Source organism: Mus caroli, chromosome 7 (genome assembly GCF_900094665.2).
Source record: "Mus caroli chromosome 7, CAROLI_EIJ_v1.1, whole genome shotgun sequence".
NCBI classification, from domain to species: domain Eukaryota; kingdom Metazoa; phylum Chordata; class Mammalia; order Rodentia; family Muridae; genus Mus; species Mus caroli.
Window position 1 is genome coordinate 117,895,720 of NC_034576.1, and position 23,409 is coordinate 117,919,128.

Sequence of the window (23,409 nt, forward strand, 5' to 3'; positions counted from 1 at the left end):
GTGTGTGTGTGTGTGTGTGTGTGTGTGTATGTGTGTGTGTGTGCCAGAGGGTACGCATAAGAAAGGCTGCATAGCATGTATGTACACACGTGTAGAAAGCAGAAATCAACCTTGCATGCTATTTCTCCTGTGCCATCTGTCTTATTTTATTAAGACAGAGTCTCTCTCTCATCAGCTTGGAGCTTAGCACTGAGGCTAGTCTGGTTAGCCAGCAAGCCCCAGAAGTGCATCTAGCTCTGCACTAGGCAGAACCCAGGCCTTTATGGTATGTGACAAGCAAGCATTTTACCAACTGAGCAATCTCTCAAGGCCCATCTCTATTTTCTCAAACTGAATATTCAAGCTAATATTTTAAGATTGTGTTCCACAGTTACTTAAAACATGTCAATTTCATGTTTTCATGTTACAATAATAAAATCATATGTAATCAGTAACTATAATATTTCATAAAATACTATGAACTAACTGCTATGTATCTGAGGTTTTCAGTAGCAGGGGAAGGAATCAATCAAGATAGTCAGTTGACATAAATAACATTGGCTGAAGAGCAGACTATATTAGAAATACATAGACACATACTCTTACTAGAGTATCCACATAGATAACTAACTGATTATGTTATTTAACACCCCTGAGTTCTTGGAAAAGGAGCCAGAGAAACATAAGAAACCACAGACTAAAAATCTTAATGCCAGAAGAAGGAAATACACTGGAAACTTTAACAAGGGCAGACAAGTGGACACCTGGATAGCTATGTAATTAAGAACCTCAGCATGAGACATGAAAGAGATATCATGAAGAGAAATTATTCCCAGATTTAATTGTAAAGTCTGACCATCAAAAATGCAAAAGACATTCCATCTTGATTTTGAAACGTAGGTTTGAATACAGAATCAGAACACAACCAGAAAACACATCCCAGCTCTGTTCTCCCAGAGAAGTTGCTGGAACAAAAAGCTAAATTGAGGAGAGGCACCTCTTCAGACATGGTTGGAATTGTCAGTGTAGTCACGGTGCCCAGCACAGTAAGAAAGGTTAACAAAATGAAGCAAAGATCTAAGTTAAAATCACTGGAATTCTTCAATAGAGCATTAGAAGAAGCTATGAGTTTATGCTATTGGTGCTTTTGGAAGTATTAGAAGGCAGGACATCAATGCCTGGAAAAGCACTCATAATTCTCAGAAGACACTGGCTCAGCTGTGATGGTCTAGATCTCAACAGGTTAGAAAATATCCACAACAAACAAGAGAAAGATTTCTGTTGCTGGCAAAGTATAGCTCTGGGACCAGTCAGTGTCCTGAAGGTTAATCTAGACAACCAGTGCTTTATTCCAGCACTTTCTAGAATTCATATTTAGTTTTCTATTCAGAAATAAAGGCCATTCTCCCTATCGATCTGAAGCAGCTGTTAGTTGAGTTAATCAAGTGTCTAAAGGAACAACATAAATCAGACTGTCACCTTCCCTTTTGTAGACCTGTAATGAACTACACGTTTTCATACTGCTGCTAGAATGAATGAATGAATGAATAAATAAATACATAAAGGCTTTTCTAAAGTAGGTCACAATTATTCAGAGCCATCTTTCTTGCTGTCTCAATTGTAAGCTCCTTGAAGACAAGCCACTGTTCATTTCTATGTCTGCTTTGCCCTGTATCCAAATATACTGCTGTTAGTATTTTCTAAAAAAGAAATTAATTAACAGGCTTTTCCCAGATTCTTCTCAGAATTGACCCAACCAGTCCACCCTAACAAGTAAATAAAAGTAATCTTCGTTCTGCAGCCCTATTACATAATAAAACACAGAGCAAAAAGTGGCTTTTAGCAGTGAAAACAGCATCTCATGCTGCCTTGGAAACCAAGAGGCTTCAGCCTGGTGGCATCAGGGCAATAGAAAAAGGCAGGATTGAGGAGAATGGGCAGATGGACTCTGCTCACACATCACACCAGAGAAGGATGCTGTGACCCCACCTGGCTGTCCTCTTGGACCACAATTGTGTACAGCATCGTCCTTGAATAACAGCCACGCTGGCACTGTTGATAAGATGGTCATTTACAACACTTTAAGTTCCATTTTGAAAGAGGAGTACATCTACAGATAGTCAGATGAGGGCAATAAAACACACTGACCTGGATCTGTTGCTGCAGGAGATTAATCTTGTGCTGCTGCTGTAGAAGTTGCTGCTGTTGTCTTGCGATCTATCAGAAATAAAGTTCCATTAGGTTAAAATGAAATGCTTGTACCTTTGCCATTGCCTCTGCAACTCTCCTGCTACTCCCTGATGCCTTACTGCACCTCAGTGTGAAACACTCCCTTTGGAAGGAGGCCATGGGGCCAGAGAGGACAGGAGGAGAATCTGAGCTAGTGGGGGTGCCTCTCTTTATCCAGAGGTACAAATGACAGCCCTGCGCCCTAGCTAAAAGCTAGCTCCTCAATCTGCACTGACTTGCTGGAGACCACAGACTTTGGAAACTAGATCCTTACAGAATAAAACAGAAAAACCCTGGCCACATTTGTCTAACGAGGACAGTCTGGCTATAAAAGTAAAATCTGCAAGTAAAAGGCTCCTAATGTGCCATAGGTCCATTTCTGCCATAGGCCCTGGCAGACTCATAAGTATTATCAAAAGGACAGAAAAACAGCGTAGTAAACAGTGAAAAACTCGTTAGCTTTTTGGATGACACTCTGCTCTACAAGGCATTTCTAAGACAGGCTGTGCTGTAATTTCAATTTACCCTTTAGGGTGATGCATTTGTTCCCAGTACAGGATTTGCATACAGGTGTTCTATTCCCTTTCTTTGCACAGCAATCACACTCAGCATCTCAGGAGGTTATCTGGGCTACAAAAAGAAATACTAGCCATAAAATACAAACCCTAGCAGAGACTGCCCCTGAGTAGGGAAAATACCTTTTCTAAAATGGTGGAGCTTGCTGCCTAACTAGATGGGAGTCGGTGTTCAGCTGCTCTCTGCACCCACTCACTGCCCAGCTCACATTGACTGCAGCTTCAGGCTCTAAAGAGGTTTCTTCCAGAGTATACACTGCAAAGCAGGGAGGCACGGGGAGTCCAAGAGCTCCCAGGAGGACCTAGAGTCATAGTGCGTTGTGCTCAAGATCTCCCCTTTGTACCTATTTCCATAACCCAGGATTCTAAGATGAGCTAAGATGGGGGTGAAACTGAGTGCCGATGACTCCAGCCTCTACCATGTTCATCTTCCAGCTTCCTGTCACTCTCCCTCGCCCAGAACAGGAGAAATACCCAACCATGTCATCCAGCATAGAAGGGCCATAGAGGGAGACTTTCTGATGCTGCTCTGTCGCTTCTGGGGACAACTGGCTCGTACCGGAAGCATAATGCTAGGGTCTTTAAGCAACCCCAGTTTGGGAACTGGGATTGTGTTTTCCCAGAGTTTAGAGTCCATAGGAAAACAGAATTTAATAAGGTTAGGACAGCCTACTCTGGCTTGTTGCCACTCAAATCAGAAACGGACCACTCACTTTGCAGCTCTAGGTATGGAGCTTTGAATATTTATTTCCCCTTAGCAAACTGGTGAAACACCACTAGGCATCTAATATTGATGGTCCCTCGTAAATGATAAAGTGCTGCCTAGAAATGCATCGGAAACACCACAGCGCAATTACCATCATCCACTCTGCACACATGGGTTTGACACAGTGAAGTATGGTACATAAGCACCATGTGGTTCAAACTCGGAATTTTATTTGCCAATCGGTTGAGCTACATGCTCGCTTCATTGAGCATGACAACCTAGTTTTAAGTGTCATTTAATTTTCATTTTGAAATATAATTACAAAGTGTTCACTGTAAGATATCACTCGTCTGCAAATGTGTCAAGATTAATTTGTGCTAGCTTATTCACAAGTGTCAATAGTTAATTACTGTGTCATCTCTGGATGGCTAAATGACATTCTAACTTCTGATTTTTTACAGTGTTCCTTTATGTTATTTTCCATTAGGGGCTGAGTCCATATTCCTACATGTGGGCAAATACTCAAGCATATAAAATACCAGACGTCACAACTCATTAAAATCAACAGAGCATATACTGCTCTATATATCCCTGTAAAATACATTTAACTGAAAAGATAATTCCAGTAATAATGTCAGAATTTTAAAAACTGCACATTAATTTGGGTCTGTCTGATCTAGGACGTGAGAGGCTATGCTATAGGATCATTGTTATATTAATGCACTCTGGGAGACAAAAAAAACTCACTTGTAAAAGCGGTTCATTTTCTAAAAGACGTACATTTAAACTCTGATAGCTTTTTCTATGTTCTCATTTCTGAGTCAATCAAGTTCTTTGAGGATCCATGTACTAATTTGTTCAATGCCTCGCCTCACGCACACTATAGAGATTGTAACTCACCGTCCAAACCAACACTGATTTCACATGGATATGGGATGGGATATTAATAATTACCTTGGAAAATAAATATAAGCCAGGCAGCGCTATTTGGGGAAGAATGAGCACTCTTAAAGTTAGAGGAAAGAAAAATCACTTGGCCAGGGAGCTGCAAAGTCCCAAAGTTTTTCTAGAAGAGGATCCCTTTGTTTCTAGAGGGGACAGTTAGGCCCCAGTTAGCGTGAGTATTCTCTGGGTGACTCTGTAGATGGCTATACCTAAGTATTTCAAATCACACCTTCCAAAAACAATGCCTGTGGTCTACACTGCTGCCTAGGATGTATTTCTTTGCCCCGCTTGAAGACTCTAAATTACTAGAAGTTTCCCTCCTCTCTTTCCCTCCCTCCCTCCCTCTCTTTCTCTCTTTTTGTTCTTTCCTTTTTCTTCTCTTGAATTTCTATGATTTTATTTTCTGAAGAAAGTCTCCAACAAGTAGACCAATTAGTGTGATTGCTTGCTGAGCTTGGCGGCGCCGCCCCCTCCCCGCCCCCCATCTCCAGTTCCCTGGCTCCTTGTGAGCCTCACCTGTTCTTGCTGTTGGCGAGCAAGGTCCATTTGCTGCCGCTGTTTCTCGATCTGCGATGCTGCCAGCTTTTTCTGTTCATCGTGAGCTGCCAGGAGCTGCTCCCGCAAGCTGATCAGCTGGGTAATCATGGTGGAGAGTTGCCGTTCTTTCTCTGCAAGGCTCTCAGGTGTACCTAAAATGAAAATGAGAGGAAATCTTACAAGCTTGAGGAATGTCTTGCAGGAATCAGAGAAATTGGGGCCCAATTTAGAAGGAGAACCTCTTAGACAAGAGTCTGGGACTGTGACTCTTTGCCCGGTAAGTGCATTGTGCTGTGCTGTGGTTAGTGCTTTCCATGCCCAGAACTGTGTTGCACCTAGCATCCCTTCCCCTCTCTAAAATCAAACCAAAGCAGACGAACCTACCATCTAACTCCTTTTCACAGCACACACATCCTTTGAGCAAACCAAGAAACCTGAGCTATTTAATGGTGGCTGTGAGAGGGAGAGATATTTTCTTCAGTGGTGTAGCTACAAGTAAGGAGCCCCAGCTCCTGTATCCTTACCTGTGTCCCTGGAAGTAATCCTAGTTAAACTCATTGGGTTACCTAAAACTAAAGAATGAAAACAGACAAAGATAGGAAAGCACATGGGGTGGGCATTGCGGGACAAGTTCAGAGGAGGAAGGAGATGGACTAGAGTGGGAAGGGGACAGCAGATGTAATGAGAGGTTTCATCAAAATACACTATATACCAAAAATGTTGCCACAAACATATTATTATGTAGAACTAATATATGCTAATAAAAAATAACTTTTAAAAAGAAACCAAAGTTCTAAAGTCCTGATCAAAATGCAGAAACTTTACCTATTTTAATAGTCTATAACTACCCTTTCTTTAGTGGCATTATCAATAGCAAGGAACCGGTAGGTGCTTACTAAGCACTATCTAAGGAGCTTCCTAGCTGTGGTCCTCATAGGCTTTCTATTCTCAAAGGTCTGTCTGAAGGTCAGAGGTAAGAAAGAGGTCAAGCTCTTGGCCATGAAACAAGTTCTCCCAAGAGAATTAAAATAGCCTTAGGTAAGAACGTCTTAAGGTGGTGGTGGTGGTGGTGTTTTGGGTTTGTACTAGAGATCAAGCTAAGGTTTCCAGATTTGTCCTCAAAGGCCACAATGTTGCTTGGGGGGCTCCCTCACCCTTTGCCATTTGTCACTCCTCAAAGGGAGAAAACGGGCTCAGAGGCTGGAAAGGCCGTGCACAAGGATGTGCAGCTTAATGAACGCAAAGACGCGAGCACTTACGGTATGCGCTAATGGCACTGCACAGTCTTTTATGGGCAAATTGCACAGCTCTCTTAAGTAAAGGGGACAGAATCCTTTTGTGAATCTAAATTAGAGCATTTTAGCACAGTGTTAGATAAGGATTTCAGTCACTGTATTGGAGCCTCACTGGTTTCATTATAAAGAAGAGACCTATGCTTTGAAAGCTTTTCAGGAAGACGCCAGCAGCTGTCAAAGGGGATGAAGAGTGCCGGTGTCTGTGAATGTGGAGGGGATGACGTCCAGCCCTGGGAAGCCCTCCCCTTCACGCCTGCTAGCAAAGCACCCGAACCCAAGGAGCTAAACATATCTTAATTCTGTGTGTCCCTATTATCTGAGAGAACTCCCAAGGGGGGGGGGGGGAAAGGTGTCTTCAGAGTATGCTGGCTAGCCCTTGCTAGCACAGGATTACTTAAAGGGAAGACAGATGGTGGCAGAAAAGCAACCCAGGTAGAAAACTTTTGGATTTTAATAACCAACTCAGAAAAATAAAACAAAACAACAACAACAAAAAAAAAACCAAAAAAAAAAACAAAAAACACCTCCCTGACTGGCCTGAAAGGATATCTATAATCAAAATTAAAAGACAAGAGTAAGAGTGAGGTACAAAAAGGAGACACTGATTATGGAAACATACAGCAAATCAGGAATGGCTCTTAGAAATCATTAAAGAAGAAAAATGGGGTTTTATTTCATCAGTAGGCTTTTAGGTTTGGTTAGAAGAAGAGGAGGAGGAGGGAGAGGAGGAAGAGAAGGAAGGAGAGAAGAAGGAAGAGAAAGATGGGGGAGGAAAGGGGGGAGAAGGAGAAGGAAGAAGAAGAGGGGGGGAGGAAGAGGAAGAAGTTGTTCTTAACCCAGAAATATTAAATAAGAAAAATATAAATGTTGCCAAAGGAGATCCAAAAACAATATGCCTTTCATTACAATATACAGGACTGAGTGGCTACAGGAAAACTAAGGAGCTTATTTATTTACTGACTTCATTCTTTTTAATTCAGTAAATATCTTTTGATGAAAACAATGTGCCAGGTACTATATCAAATAATCATTATATGACTGTAAACCACTACTGAGAAACTGCAAGCAAAGCAAGTATGCTAAGGGAGGTTGACCCAAGTCTGAATCCAAGTTCAAGGAAGGAAACCTAGAAAAGCCACAATTTAACAAGAAGAACATGCATTAACAAGATAAAGAGTGGAAATAACTTCTGATAACTACCAGAAAAATATGAAACATTACCACTGCAGGGGAAATACAGATAAGGGAAGGGTTATGAGTAGTGGATGATCTAGAGCTTTCCAGAAGGAAAAAACAAATACAATATAGACTTAGGCTCTGCATGTGTATGCTGGGGGTATATGGGCTTTGGTGTGTTTCAGAGATTAAATAAAGGTGATTAAATATGAATAAGAAAAATAAAGGAAAGAGGCTAAAGAGGCAGGAAAATGTCATTCCACATAGAGCAGGTTTGACGAGCCTTCTCTCCATTCTGAGAATAATGCACCATCACTAACAGTTCAAGCAAGGGCGGCACTCTGGCTGTGGTGTGGGGAACAGGTTGGAAAGTTCTGAAATCAATAAAATAAATGTGCGCCTTTTATTGCCTATGTTTTGTGTCCTATCTTTAACCCATTGTAATTTTCTTCTTACACTTGATTATATGAGGTGAGTTAGGAAGCTTGCTGAGAACTGTGTCGGCTGCCTTACCATTGTCCTTGGATAATAAAGTGTCCCTCAGAGTGTTTTGGGTAAGGACCAAAGGCACACAGGTTGGATTTATGTTTATATTTTTCAGTGAAGATGAAATTTTCCCTTCTCCAGTTTTAAAGCCTTTTCAACAACCTTTCATTTATTTTTCTTCCTCTTCTGCTTGGTAAACAGAGAAGCTGAGATGGTATGTAAATAGCAGCTTCTTGTTCAAGGAAGAGCCAACAGTGCTATCTATAAAAGCTAGGGTGACTCCATTATGTGACCTAAGTTTACCAAAAAACACCAGTTAGATGAATCATTTTACAGAGTATAAAGACAGTGAAACTGTTGGATTGTAAACAGTAAAAGTGATTTTAAAACTCTTCCATTGGACTTAGCCATGTTTTTAAGGAAAATAAAACAAGGTAACAGTAGTATTTGTAAGTTAAGGTTTTAAGTACTCATATAACATTGTCACTAAAAAAAAGTCAAAATTTTTTCCTTAAACTTAAGTAAAGTTTATCCATATATCAATTGATCCAATGATAGGTGATAGATAATTTATAGTCGATTGATGTAATAGGAAAGGTATAATATAGATAGATGGATGATAGATAATTGATAGGTGATTGATAGGCATATATGTAGACAGATGGTACATAATAAATGATACATAGCTAGTCAGATATAGATTGTAGGTGATAGGTAGCTAATGATAAATGATAGTTAAACAGATCTAAATGATGGGCAATACATGATAGCTGGATGACATAGATAATTAATAGATAGTTTGTACAACTATGAGTCACAATAAATGGCGCTGGGTGACATGTAAAATTCCTTTAGAATGAGAAATCCTATGTGTAGCCATCTCTTGGGTTCAGATCAGCGAGTAGTACATTCAAACAATACAATAGTTTATGTTCTCTAAATGCATAGGTTGGGGAGGTGATGTTTCTGTTCCATACCCATTGTATACATTTGGCATAATGAATTTAAATATCACTATTTGAACATATACTAATAGATTTTTCTGTTTAAATTTATGAAGTATTTATCTACCCTGCTGTAATAAAAATAGTATTAAGTGTGAGTCAGTGGTCCAAACAACCTGAGAACCCAGATTACTTCATTCTCAGACATATTTAGTTGAACCGAGATTCCACTATTACAGAGAAACTAGAATGCTCAAGATGGCTGAAAGAAGAGGCAGCCAAAGGGGCATACAGGACTCCTAAGTACAGTCAGGGTGTTAGAGAAGCAGAGGATTATAGGATGCTTCTTCAACTAATTTAAGAATATTTGGGGGGAAATCTTACCCTTAATCATGTTTTGAGATTTGACCAAATCAACTTAGATTAAATAAATAAGTAAATAAATAAGATAGGAACCTGGGATAAGCCCCGTCTCAGGGGGCCAGCAGAGGTCATCGGTTGCCTAGCGTCATCTGTTTGACATCTTTAGACTATCTTAAAATGACTCTCTCAGACGCACTGCCAGAAAATAGCCTCTTCTGCCTTCCACTGAAAGCCAGAGGTAGTTTCATAAACCACAAAGAGGGAGCCAGTAAAAAGCTTCTGTACACAGCTTTTCTCCAAGTCAGTGTGCCTGCCTTTCCTGTGTGTCACACACAGGGTGTGTGTGCCTGACGCTTGCTCCTCCACTGTACTGTACGCTGTATCTATCCTCCAACTGCAACACTGTATCTATCCTCCAACTGCAGAGACCAAGCTGCCAGCTGTAGCTCGGCTTTTCCTTTCTTTTTTCTTTCTTTCCTTTTTTCTTCCATGGGGTCATCTTTATCCCCAAACCACATCTGTCTTGAGTTTCTCTCGGATTAGTAAGGTGGATCAGTGCTCCCCGGGGCCTGCTCCAGCTGAAGTATTTTAATTTGACTAAACACCTGATTTATTTTATCTCTCCGATGAGAAAGGCAGTTTGTCTTAATAGAGCCTGTCAGCCCACAGCCCCATTCACAGCAATTTACAGGCGGCCGGGGACGCGGTGAGAGAAGAGTGCTGCGATTCTGTATTTTACCCTCCTCTGGAAAGCACCTAAAAGCAGCTATTCACTGCTACTGCATGTGGCATTTTAGAACTGAATTAGCTTTTTATTCAAGTAACTACACTTGTTGTGAATAGCTTATCTGTAAAATTGCTACATTCACTACTGATTTTATTAACCTTTGGCTCTATCACAAAATGGTCTTCAGTTAGGAAAGACCTTTAAAATTGACACGTTCCCCCCCACCCCCCCACCCAGGGGCCTTTATTCCAGTGACTTTAGATTTACTGAATTTGATCCACTGAATTCTTTACCAGTTCTAGTTAAAATTTTGAGCCTCAATAGGAAGTCAATAGTGTGTAAATAAGGAAACACTTTTTAAAATGTAAATATGGTCGCAATTCCCCTCATCAAAAGTTTTCAAATACCATCTTTTATTATAACAGTTCAGAATCACCCCTCTAGCCTATTGATAATTTCTTTTTTAACTTTTACAAACCTCTCTTCAGAATCAACACCAAAGGGAAAAATACAAAATATATAAGAATCTATTTGAAACAGTTTATTTTTTTGGCTTAAAATAGAAATCAAAAGTCATATTTAAGGTTAATTTAAAGTTCTTTCCCCCACATCAGTTCATAAAAGTTAGCACCATAATCTGCCAGCTAATTTTGCCCCTACAAATCCATATGATTACAATTGGTGGCACTAGAAAGAGAGCTGGGCACTGGGAGGCAAAGGCAGGCTCCAGGGCAGAGCCATGCACAGCAGGGTTGGGCACTTTGTGTGTGGACTGGCCTCAGTTCTTTTCAAATAGCTCCACACCCATGACTTGTAGAGCACAGGAATCTTTGTAGATAACCCCCTCAGCACTTAGTCGCAAAGTTGAACACTACTCTCCTGAAGGCTACATTTTCAGAAGAAAATAAGAAATGTGCACAGCAGTCAAGTGGGAGACAGAAGGAGACACTTAAAGAGAACAGGGAGGGAGGTTGGAGGGAAGGAGAGAGAAAAGGTAGCTGAAAGGCCCAAGGGGTGGGTGATAGAAAAAGACAGACACACGAGAGGAGAGAGAGAGAGAGAGAGAGAGAGAGAGAGCACTAAATTAAATTCTGTGCATTTCCCTGTATGTTTTTCCTTTCTAATGAAATGAGGGATTGTGTTGTTAAAGTAATATTTACCAAGTCAAATAAAGCCAAGGGCAAGTGGCAGCATCTAAAGCAAGTCTGAGGGGCTACAACATGAAACAACAGCTAACCAGCCTGTTTCATTAGATCCTGTGCCAATTACTTTAACAGACTTGATAGAAGGTCACAGTGAAACTACAAGAGTCTGCAGCTACAAATGCCTGCTCCTGGTGTGATGGAGAGAGAGCAGGCAGAGCCGCTGGAGTGGAGTTCCAATGAGGACAGACTTTCCCACATCAGTCCTAGAAGGATTAAAGCACTTAACAGTCATTTCAAAGCGACACCAATCCAGGATCTCAGCCAACAATCCAGCAAGATTTTAAATTCAGTTGAAAAGAAAAGCTTTTACGAGTCAATTTCCAGGCCAGGTCTAATTGTTTTAAAATGGACACTGTTTGAGAAGAAAGCTAAAAATACAATGCCAATCATAAAAGAAAGCCACATTTGATCCCTCCTGCCCTGGGGTAACCTGGTCAAGCTGCTGCCTCTCCCGCTTCAGCCCTGCACACATCAGATGGGCTGTGATGTTGCTACTTCACAAGCCCAGTACATCATTTAGCCCTGGCCTTTTTTGATGGAATCTTCTTTTAAATGTCACAAAATAGGGCATCAAAAAGTCAACAAAAAATAAACCGGGTGAGCTAAGGAGACCCACAACACCCCAGAAGATTCCTTCATAAAAGTTACTTTGTGATGACAGGTGCCTGAGAAAGGACCCCTGTCCCAAGGTACCAGCAGATAATTGAGCCCTGAATCCAACAGCAATATAAAAAGCTTTCTACTCTAAGGGCATATACATCATAAAGATAAAGGATTTCGGAAAAAAATCCAACAACACAAAGCCCTCTATTATCTTATCAGGCTTTGGTTACAACAGCTGAACCAATAGGAGCAAATCCTGAATGACTTTTTTCAAAACAGCAGAACACTGGAATTGCTTTGTTTTCTCCTCAGTCGGCTATTGTCATGGCTCCCATATGTTCCCATCCACTCCTCAGTAAATAAAAAGTTTAATAAATGCAGCAATTGTGCTCTTAGGAATGACCTCAGGCGCAACACACAGGAAACCGGTCTCATGGATTGAGACAGAGGCTTTTTCCCCCACTAAATATATGAGAGTTTCCTTTTCAAAATGTAAAGAAATCTAATTGAAATGTCTTTCAAATCTACTAAACAAGAGACAAGAAGACCCCGGTCCTTCCTAAATGAAGACCAGTCTCCTGTCTATGCCAGGCACACTCACCTCTCCTTAGCTTCCCTTCTTCCTGGCTGTAAAAGGAAGTGTGTTTCCTGGATCAACTGAGGTCTATTCATGTTGCAGATCCTAACAGAGCAAGAACAATCCATGGAACTCTGCCATCTGGGCTCCCAACCTCACAGCTGGGCACCAGCCCATTGTGCTTTATTAGCCAATCATTTTTGGGTCCGGAAGTGAAGACATCCTGACACATCTCTTTTTCAGTAGGAGACAAGCTGCCATAGCAGTACTGCTAGGTGTGTGTGATGGGCAGTAAGGGCTATCTCTCCATAACCCACACATTAAAAATAATAACCCTGCCTTTCAGAAACATGGGAGTCTCTGCTGCTGTGTGGAGAACAATGAACCATTTTGTTTCCATCACCAAGGTTTGCAGACTTGCCTTCTTTGGACAGTCTATCATATCTACAGTTAGGAATGGAGGAGAAAGACAGACAGCCGTATTAAAGCAGCATTGCCTAACATCACTGTGTCCTTACCCTAAACAGAGCATTGTTGTCTGATGTCACAGGTGGACAGCTAGATCAATGAGAACATAAATAACTTGGCCAACCCACGAAGCAGTTGACTGAATTTGAATCCTAGTCTTTTCATTTCTAATTCACACATGTCCAGAGTTAAAGCTACCATCTCTCTATAAGTTGGAAATATAATCAGGGAATATCTATAAGTGAAGAAACAATGTTATGAGGGACCCATTGGGGACCATGGCCAGGTAAGTAGTAAAAATAGACTATTGAGCTCTTTTACAGGTTTTATCTTTTTAACGATTTTTTAAAAGTTATGTGTATGTGTTTGTATGTGCACATGAGTACAAATGCCCCCTAAGGGTTTTGGAGCTACAGTTACAAGCAGCTGTGAGTGCTAGGAACTAAACCTGGGTATCCTGCAAGAGCAGTATATTTTCTTAACCACTGAGCTGTCTCTCTGGTTCCAGAAACTGGTTTTTAAGAAGAAATATACAGCTACTCTTTAAGGTTGTACTTGCAAAAGAAGTTTAAAAGCTGTACTAGGAAATCAAATAGACAAAAAGTTCAGCAATGAACTTTGTCAGGATATCAATGTGAAAACAGATCTGGACACTGAGTGACAAGTCTAGAGTTCCTCAAGAAGCGAGCAGCCTGACTTGCAGAGAAGATCCTTTCCATGCTTATTTTTGACGCGTACCCTTCTCTCCCCAAACAACATATGGCCTGCTGGTTCCAAGCCCAGACAGTGATTATGCAGGCCAAGGCATTCTCCAACGTTCTCTCACATTCCAGATATAATATTTACAACACCCATGAAAGTCTGAGAACTTCTCAAATATTTTCATGTGTCACGTGTCAGGTGTGCTACTACCCTGGATAGTCGACTGAGACAAGGGCTGGCCACGAGGTGATTACATGGGGAAACCTCCTTGCAAAGTCTGTGAAACTCCTAGGTAGCACTGAGGTTGGAACTATTTATGTCAGCATAATACACACACACACACACACACACACACTCCCCAAGTATATTTGTAATTTGCCTGATTTAAGTCCAAACAACTCCTGACCTAGTCCAACCTCACCTGTCACACAGTAAGAATAAATTCTTGGTAGAGGACTTTTGTTTTTATTCTAATTTATGTTTTGTTTTCCTGATTCATAAACATATACATGTGTTTATGAATATATACATACATACACACATACACACACATATATATATACATATATATATATATACGTATATATATATGTATGTCAGTGGTGCAGTTATTCCATATTTACACGCGTATGAGAGAGAAAATGTGTGTCCTTATGTAACTGTATGTGACTGGTAGTTTCCAGGATTACAAGGCTGAGCACCTGACCTGGTAACAAGCCATTCATGCATCCCACCCATTGCAAACTCAGATGAGTCTGTAAAGGCTCATATAGTTGCAAAACTTTGCTTTTTCTTCCATTGTTATTTTACAGTTAAATATGGGTGAATAAACAGATATATTCTTTTCATTATCAGCTTTAACTGATACTATCTTTGGGTTAAAACAAGTACTGCCAAATTCATTTCATCATTGTTTTACAGAGACACACCACATTGAGAATGCACCTTTCAAGGTTTTCTTACTAGAAATTCAGAGTTCACATATTCAAAATAAAGGAACTGAAGTATATCAGAGACAGAGAGACAATTAAACCTGGATCCAGAAGTGACCAGGGGTCTCCTATCACAGGACATTGTTGAACATGATAAACCACAATATGAGAAAATATCCAGAATATTCTCTAGCCTTTTCCTATAAAAATTCAGTTAAAAGCTAATGTATGCTTGTTCAACTTATAAACAATAATTTCTATATATTCTCATAATAAAACATTCATTCCAAAGCCAGTTAGAGGTTTTAAAGGGATCATTTAATGTGATTGTAGATTCCAAAGAGAGCTTGGAAAATTTTTCATAAACTTGTTTTTAACTTTAAAATATTCCTGGTTTTACAAGTGTACTTTCAATAAAAATAAGCGATTTTAACTAATGTTTTAACATAATGGCAATATCTGAGTGTGCACTACAGAAGCAAGATAGAGGAACTATTTGAAACTCACAGAGAATAGAACACTGCAACTACTGTGTGGGAAAAATACAACCTCCCCAGTGGTGGACATCTCATTCCAAAGAGACAACAGCCTGGAAGGTAGTAAAGAGTATTTACAGAAACTGAATTTTAAGTGTAGACTTTTCTAAAGATGGCATCTGAGAACATGTAAACCTCAAGTACAGTTATGGACAGTCACAGACAGTCTGGTTCCCAGCCCAAGTTTAAAACCTGCTCTGCTGAGAAAATAAGAATGCATCGTAGTGCCACACAAACGGATAGGGACGGTTGGTAGCAAGGCGGGACAAGCAAATCATCGGCTACTATACACTTCCCACTTCCCACCGGAGTGCTGCCTCCTCGATGAAAGCGACTATGCCACCAGCATCTCTGAGAAACAGATTCTATGCCAAGCTGACAAGCACTTCTTGGCTCAGTAAAGTTGAAAGGACTTAGTGACCAATTCTAAATCAGGAGTTCACAGAAAGGTTGGAGGTAGGCAGTGGCAGCAGTTAACAAGCCAGATGGATGGCTCTGAATCGCAGGAATCCTTGTGCCTTATGTGACTTTCTCACAGTCTGGAGACCACTGTAACTAAACAAACCTACTGGCCATCTCGTATCACTGTATATGTAGCACTAAACTGAATTCAGAGAAAGGAAAGAGGTGATTAAAGAAGTTCTGGTTTAGGTTAATATGCATTTTTGAGCACTAAGAATAATCCCAGTCCCTACTGTGTGCTGGGGTCAGTCATATTTTTATCTCTAGTTTAACAAACTTGGAAAATGGAGAATGAAGAAAATGTGAAAATGTATCCAAGATAACATGGATGTACTTCGTTGAGGCATTACTCTAAGCTAGCTGGTCTGTTCTCCAGGAACTCACAGGCTCGGTTTTTGTTTTGTTTTGTTTTTTAAAGAAAATTACAGATAAGGTCTAGTTATCAATGACTTAATACATAGTACTCAAGAAGTAACTCTATGTTTTTATGTTTTTAAATAATATTAATAGGTAAAGTATACTTAAGAAAATTATAATATTAACATCTATAAACATAAATGGAGAGAACTGAATACACATTAACTCAATTGAAAATACTCAGAAAAATGTTATAACTAGAAATTTAATTTCAAACTATTTGAATGGTTTTGTCAAATAATTCTATGACTACAAACTTTAAGTTAAGTTAGAAGTCCCAATAGTGGGAGGACTGTATGAATTACACAGTCTAAGCATTTAAGGGAAACATCTTAAAGGGATTTATATTATTGAATAAATAATCTCTAGAATCACTCCTTTCAATAAAATTGGCGTATGTATCAACACCCTGCAGCTAGAGTCCAGGTTCTAGTTCTTAATTACTCAGAAATGGGGGAAAACTGTCAAAGGAGTTAGTTAGAAAGCTTTAAAAGAAAATATGGGTGGTATGAGGAAATTAATTCTTTTTTATTTAAAAAGTTGGAAGAATGAGCTTTATTGTGATCCAGATCTAACCAGACCTAGACATCGATCCATATCAGTGTTTCCTAACATTTTAAAATCAATATATCTATTACTTTATTAAACAAACTATAGAAAGTCAATCAGCTGAACAAAATCTCCTTGGCTAATGGAAGTATCCAGAATGCAGGAAGAAAACTGGCACATTGCATAAGCTTTTATATGCTATTAGCAACCCATTTGAGAATCCAACTCTACTAATCAAGAAGAATTTTAATTAATGGAGTATTGGCAGTTTGTCTCCAGGTTAAACAATCTCAAGGGCTCTTTGACTCTATGAAGACAATGCAATTTCCCATCACACTGACACATGCACAGAACATCTGTGGATTTCTCCCTAAATTGTTGGCAGCTTCTTTCTGTTTCAATGATGTGCTGGGATTCGGAAAAGATTCAGTTGTCATGCTGAGTTGATGTTTATTTTTTATGTTCCATGACAAAGACAATTTATCTAATCTAATTTTTTGGCAACAGTAATATATAAAACCATCTAAGGTCCTTGTTTGTCTCATGACTTGCTCAGTCTTAGGCTCTCCAACACCTATAACAGATTCAAGTGGGCAGATCTTCAGAAACTATTTGTTGAAAAGAATTCTGTCATGTGAAGTCATTTGGACAACATATCATCAATGCCATTAAGATTATATCAATAATGTAAGTGTGAGATTTAGGACACCTGGTAAATCTGGACATGGAGGCACTCCAGTTATAACTTATTCTCAGTACCATTTTCTAAATAATACCAAAGACATAAAAAATAGAATCCATAGCTGATAAATAAATGCCCTAAGTCCCACACATGAATCCACATAGTTTGCAAACCTGAGATATGGATGATGGAATTTTATAAAATAAGTGAGCTCAATTGTTTATTTCAAATATGTAGGAATGTATAATAAAAATTCATTATGTAAATATATAGGTGAATACATAGGTAGACAGGTATGACTTATGAACCAGCTTATATAATCTTAATTCCATGACTTCTGTATTGTCATGGATTTTGGAGAGAATTTTAATTTAACATAAACAAAAATAACCTCTGGATTCCTATGAAAAGTGATTCCTGATTATGGGGATTTTTCAGAGTATACAGATTTCCCCTTTTAGAATAAAAAGATTTATAGTTTTACTCAATGAACTAGACAACAGGAAGCTACCCATGCAAAATATAGTGATTATCAAGATATGTATATTTTATAGCATTATATTGATATAAACTTTAAGTTTGATGTTAAGTACATGAGGAAAGTATAAATACATAAATAAATGATATTTACATTTGCTCCTGAAGATTCTAATTCCATAGGCATACACAGTAAAGAAATAGTCAAATTCATTATAAAGACAGAGACTACTCAAGTGTTCCATCTAGCATAAAAAAGTCTAAAGCAAGAACTTGCATAAGCCAGTGAAAATGGCACCTGATAGAAGTGTGGCTAGAACCTACAGGTCAAAGGAGTTAGATTTCATGGTTTTTGGATAAATTCCTTATAACATCATCTCTCCCTATATCCCTTTTCTACAAAACAGCATTAAAATATTCATATAACAATATTTTTCCAAAGATTCTGTAAGTAAATAGCTAGGAGATTAATAGCAGTACTACATATGCAATGTCTTACCAACTCAAGAAGTAACTCCCACATCATGAGTAGAGAATGACTGTCTTGCCTGAGCCCTAATTATATTTTCAAGTTCGTATCTCTAACCTGTCAGACACTTCTAATAGTCTCAAACATAAGACATCTGAGGAATCTGTATAAATCACAACAAGGAACAGTTGGTGTAAGAAGTGATGGATCTAAACCAGACAAAGTTGCCTAAAAGGCTTTGTGCTAACAAATAAGCATAGAATAGCAAGGAAATCTACTAAATACACCTGGAAAGAGAAACAGTGGTTCTTCCAGGCTTTGTAGATGCCGTTCCATCAGATCCTGGGGCAATGGCTTAAAGAGCTTGCTTCATACGGTGAAGTTCACAGTAAGAAAGTAAATGTAAGAGGCAGTGAGATCAAACTTTTAAATGAAAAATCTGGATTGCTCAAATATATACTAATTAAGAATTTTGAGGACTAGAAAAATAAAAAAAGCAAGTGGCTGAATCACTCCAACCAAATGTCCCTCAACACATGCTTGGCACCTTGGGTTTCTTTTCCTTTCCTTTTCATCTAGAAAAATTCAATTAAATTGTAACCATTAACATTGGAAAAAAAAACTTGGTTTTCTGACACCCTTTTTTGAGGAAAGATTTAGTCAAGTCCAAGTAGAAAATTGAGCAGCCATGTTTTTCTGTGTGGCAAAAAGATAAACAAGAGAAACACTGGCCCAAGAAATTCACACATGTATTCTAGACGACAAAGTGTACTTTGGATTCAGGCAAAAGCACTTCCAAGTTTTAATTATCTTTGTAGCAAAGCAAACATATGGGCAAGCAAACTATCCGAGGTGGTTATGGTCATGTGTGAACACTTAAGCCCATTCCTGAGCTAAACGCAAGCATCTGTGCAGATGCGGATCCCAGTTCTGAGTGCAAAGAAGAGCACAGGTGACACAGCTGACAGCCACTAGCCCCATCTCCACCACTTCTACAAGCAGCTCAACAGTCACTGTAGCTCAGATCACTCGGGGAAAAACCAAGAAAGTTTTTCTTGATGTTTCAAGAAATATACAGCAGTTATCAGCTCCTTTATCTCACCATTAAAAATCAAAGCTGCAGTAGCCAGCCTTCCAGGCCACCAGATCCTCCAAGATTAAAACAACGCACAGCAAGTGCTTTTGAGTATGAAGGGACTCATTTAGTCCTACTTCCCGCTCAACTGATAAAATGATAAAACAGGTGCCAATGAGAGCATGTGAAAACTTTAGCTTGCAATACAGTGAGATAGAAAGGAAGACACTATCTTGGATAATTTGTTCATGAGAATCAACCAGACACAATAATAATTCAAACACTGAAAAGGGCTGGCAAGCATTTTGAAAGCTCTCATGTTGTTAACTATAATCACCATTTTGTATCATAGATACCAACGAAAATAGTCACATGTGTTATAATAATAGCTAAATTTAGCTAATCCACAATGCATATATTGCAAACATCAAAACAATATTATTGACAATTTTAGCATTTTAAAAAACTATAATAGTTGATATGGATTTCTCCACCAATTTACAAATGATGGGCCATACAGGAAAGACATATGCTATACTCACAGAATAGAAAGTCAGACCTTGAACTCTTAACTCAAACCTATTTGCCTTTCTAATTCACAATACACACATACACACATACACACACACACACACACACACACACACACACACACACACATTGGTAGTTATGCTGAAGAGGCATAGACAAGAGGATCAAAGTTCTCATTCAAAACACATTGTTCTTTCTTTCAATATAATGTTAGTTCGTGAATTTGCTTGGGTGGGGGCACATGCCCATGTTATATGTTCCTGTGCACGAGTGAGGCCTGAGCTGACTTCAGGAGCTTCCTCAATCGCCCTCTGATCTTACTCATTGAGGTAGAGTGTTTCAGATGAGGGTGCTTCAGATGAACCCAGACCTCATGGATAAAACGAGTCTGTCTAGCCATTTTGCTCATGGGATCACCGGTCTCCACCTTCCAAATGCTGGAATTACAGAAGGGGATACAAAACCTGTGCAGCATTTATATGGCCTCTGGGAATATGAACTCTTGTCTCCATTCTCGTGCAGTGAGCATTTTAACCACTGAGTCACGTATCAAGCCCCCAAACATACTATTCTTTTAGACAGGTATCTGAGAACACTTTCTTCATCTGGATTTTTGGACCTTTCATCAGTGTCAAAGAACCATCTGACTAATTTTCCCTCCTAATGTCCCAGAGAGGCAGCCTGGAGAGCTGCAGAAGGAAGACTGAGTGTGGCTGTGGGCACAGTGGGTGTGTTCTCTGTTTGTCTATCTCTGTGTAGCTCTCTGTAAGCCAGTAGGCTATTCCCCCAGGCTATCATTTACCTGAGTGTACAGGGAAAGGAACTTCATGCAAAGAAAAGCACTTCCCAATACTCCCCACAGCTTCCCATACTGACTCTTTCACCAGATGCAGATAAGTTTAAAACCTATCTTATCTATTACAAAGTACTTGCAAAGTCTTTTTTAAAAGCATGCTTATCCAGTCATAGACTCATAAAATCACTGTTGGAAAGAATCAAGGGATCATTAAACCCCACATTTTATACAGCAGCTAAAAGCAGGAGAGGGAGGGAGGAACTGCTGATGTCATGTAGTTAATTAGCTAGTGCAGAGTTAGGAATGGAATCAGAACTCAACGTGTGCACTGCTGGGACTTGAACCCAGGGCTGGTGTGTGCCAGGTAGCCTGCAGCAGGCCTTATCCTGAGCCCTGGACATCAGAATCACTGAGACTCAGGGCAGATTCTTTCCACCATCACACGTTCTTCATTGTTGACATTTTAAAAATGAAGTTAAATAATTCACTTTAATTTCCCATTAATCAACTTTGCTAACCATTTTCCTGCCTTAAAATCAATGTGTATGCTTTACTTATTTTAGCAGATTTGAGTTTCCCAAGTATACCATATAATCTATCAATGAAATGTGAATCAAATGACAGAAGCAGGCATGGAGGAAACAATGTCTAATTATACCAAGGCTTCCCTTTTAGATGTTAGAGTCTAGAGTGAGTATGAAGGTCTTCCCATTAGGCTGGTCCTAGGAGATTAATCATAGTTTGAATGAAATGGATATAACAAAGTCAGATAGCTAAATCACACATATAAACCTGTTTTCATAATATTACTGTTTTCTTTTTCATTTCATTGTATTGACATTTGCCTTGATGGTGAGAAAGTAACGGCGGGTGAAAGTGTTGTGTATTAATATGAATTAAAGCGACAGAACTGACCTCTGCCAGTGCCCCGATGCATGCCTGGGAGAACATAAGCCCACACTTTAGTAACAGGTTGGCTTCACTTAAAACTTCTTGGTAAAACAGCAAAATAAATTGCTTTTTAAAATTTAATTTGGAGTAGACTTTATAAAATAATGGGCATAACTAATTGAGAAATAGGAAATATTTCTGCTACTGCCAAAATATAGTCATCGTCTAGAGGAGAAAGCACGCGTGTGATGCAGAGAACCAGGTGCTTTGTTTACAGAAACCACATTCTCTGGAGAAAAAAATCAATGATAGACAACAGATATTTATTCAGATCTGGATTTTTAGCATAAATGTTTGAAACAAATCAATTAGGAGAGATTTTGAAAAACATAGATATTTTTAAAAATAGCTCCACATTTCCTAGTCTTTGTAGATTAGAACAAGTTATTTGTGTGTTTCTAGAACCTTAGCTTTCCTACATTCTTCAGTTAAGAGTAAATAAGCATTGTGAAGGAATAGGTGGGGCTATGTATGGGTGGTGGGCGTCTGCTGAAGGAGGAGAAGTCCATATCTTGCAGGGACAAGATGCTGCACAGGTTGTCCACTCCCAAGAGGTAAGCCCTGGGAACACGTTTACATGAACAAACACTAAACAGACTCAGTTGGTTGTGTGAATACAAATGCAACAGTAACAAAGAAGAGGCTGTGATCCTGGGAGTAGAGAGAAGTGGGTGGGGTTAGTGGGAAAGGAAAGTACAGGAGCAACCTAGATGTCGCGCTCAGGTGTTCTCAAAACTATATCACTTGAAAGCATGAGCACATGGAGAAGCTATAGCCTATGCACACTGAGAGCTGGATGAACAAAATGTGGTCTATATCTGTATCACAAAATAGTATTTGATGACAAAGAATGAAGGGCAGTCACAGGAGATGAAGTCAAAGAGCTAAGAGGGCTCACATGAGTCATAATATTTTGGACAATGAACTCCTTGGGCAGAACTTACAACAACAAAGGACAGCACTGGAGTCTGGGGATGGCTACAGTCTGAACTAACCCAGAGCACAAGAAGATGGGTCCTGGAATGTCAGGTCATCAAAAGGTCAAAGTCTACCCCAAAAGTCAAACAGGAGAGCTAAGAGATAGAGTACATGCCAACTCCCCAGGCCTCTGCTCATGTTCCTTGTCTCCCATTGCCAAAACCCAGAAATCAGTCACTACTGAAATCCATAATGCTGGGACTTGTGTTGCAAAACCAGGCTCAGAAGGATTAGGGTGGTGATGGAGTTTCTGGGACAGAGTTGCCATTTACTGGAAGAAGATGGAGGCATGGTGAATCTGGAAAACAAAGTCAGGGGCATCGTTTTATCTATGCCGAATGTGAAGTTTTCAGATCAGAATGAATGACAGAAAGCTGGCTCTATACAGTTGGAACTCAGAAGCCAGATCTGTGCTAGAGAGAGAAATATGAACTCTAGCTTTCCAGGGTTTGGGACACTGAATAAGATATGATGGCATTCTATAAACCTAAATGACTCTCCTTCTTTAATACACTCTTTTGTTTTCTTGAAGTAAAAATAAATCATAATTTAACCAATTCCTCTTTAACATCCTCAGAAGCGTGAACTAAAATCAGTTGTTACCTGGGTGTTGTTTTAGATGCAGGGTCTTTTAGAGATGGGGCCTACATTTTAGCCATCTTTACATTCCTAACAGCTAGCACATGAGAGCTTCTTCCTAAGTGTTTGTCATGGGACTGGAAAGATAGCTTAGTGGGTAAAAGCACTTGTTGTACATATATGAATTGGGATCCTAGCTGCCATGTAAAAGCCCCAGGTATGGCCAGGTTTATGTGCCTGTAACAACCCCTGCAGTGTCAGGGGTGGGGGGCAGAGACAGGAGGACCAAGAGTCACCAGCCTCTCTCCAGTTCATCACATACCTTCTCTCAAGGAAAGAAAGTGGAGAGTAGTAGAGCAGGAAAGCAGACAGCCTCCTCTGGCCTCCACATGTGTGCACACACACATGTGCATACATATCCAAACCTACACATATGTGTACAGAGAGAGAGAGAGAGA

The 23,409-nt window shown here is 39.6% G+C and overlaps 1 protein-coding gene across 4 annotated transcripts in view; it reads right to left on the minus strand.

The window, feature by feature from the left end:
* Sox6 (SRY-box 6) overlaps positions 1–23,409 on the minus strand; it is a 554,993-nt gene that overhangs the window by 190,674 nt on the left and 340,910 nt on the right. For 3 of the 4 annotated variants that reach the window (XM_021166060.2, XM_021166061.2, XM_021166059.2), the window contains exon 1: positions 2,128–2,191. Coding sequence is in view for 1 of the 4 variants with exons in the window: in XM_029480199.1 (XP_029336059.1) it covers positions 2,128–2,196; positions 4,951–5,123 (242 nt within the window). In the remaining 3 variants the exon portion in view is untranslated. Of the gene's footprint in view, positions 1–2,127; positions 2,197–4,950; positions 5,124–23,409 lie in introns of those variants that run through there. The other variant, XM_029480199.1, reaches the window with a different exon arrangement.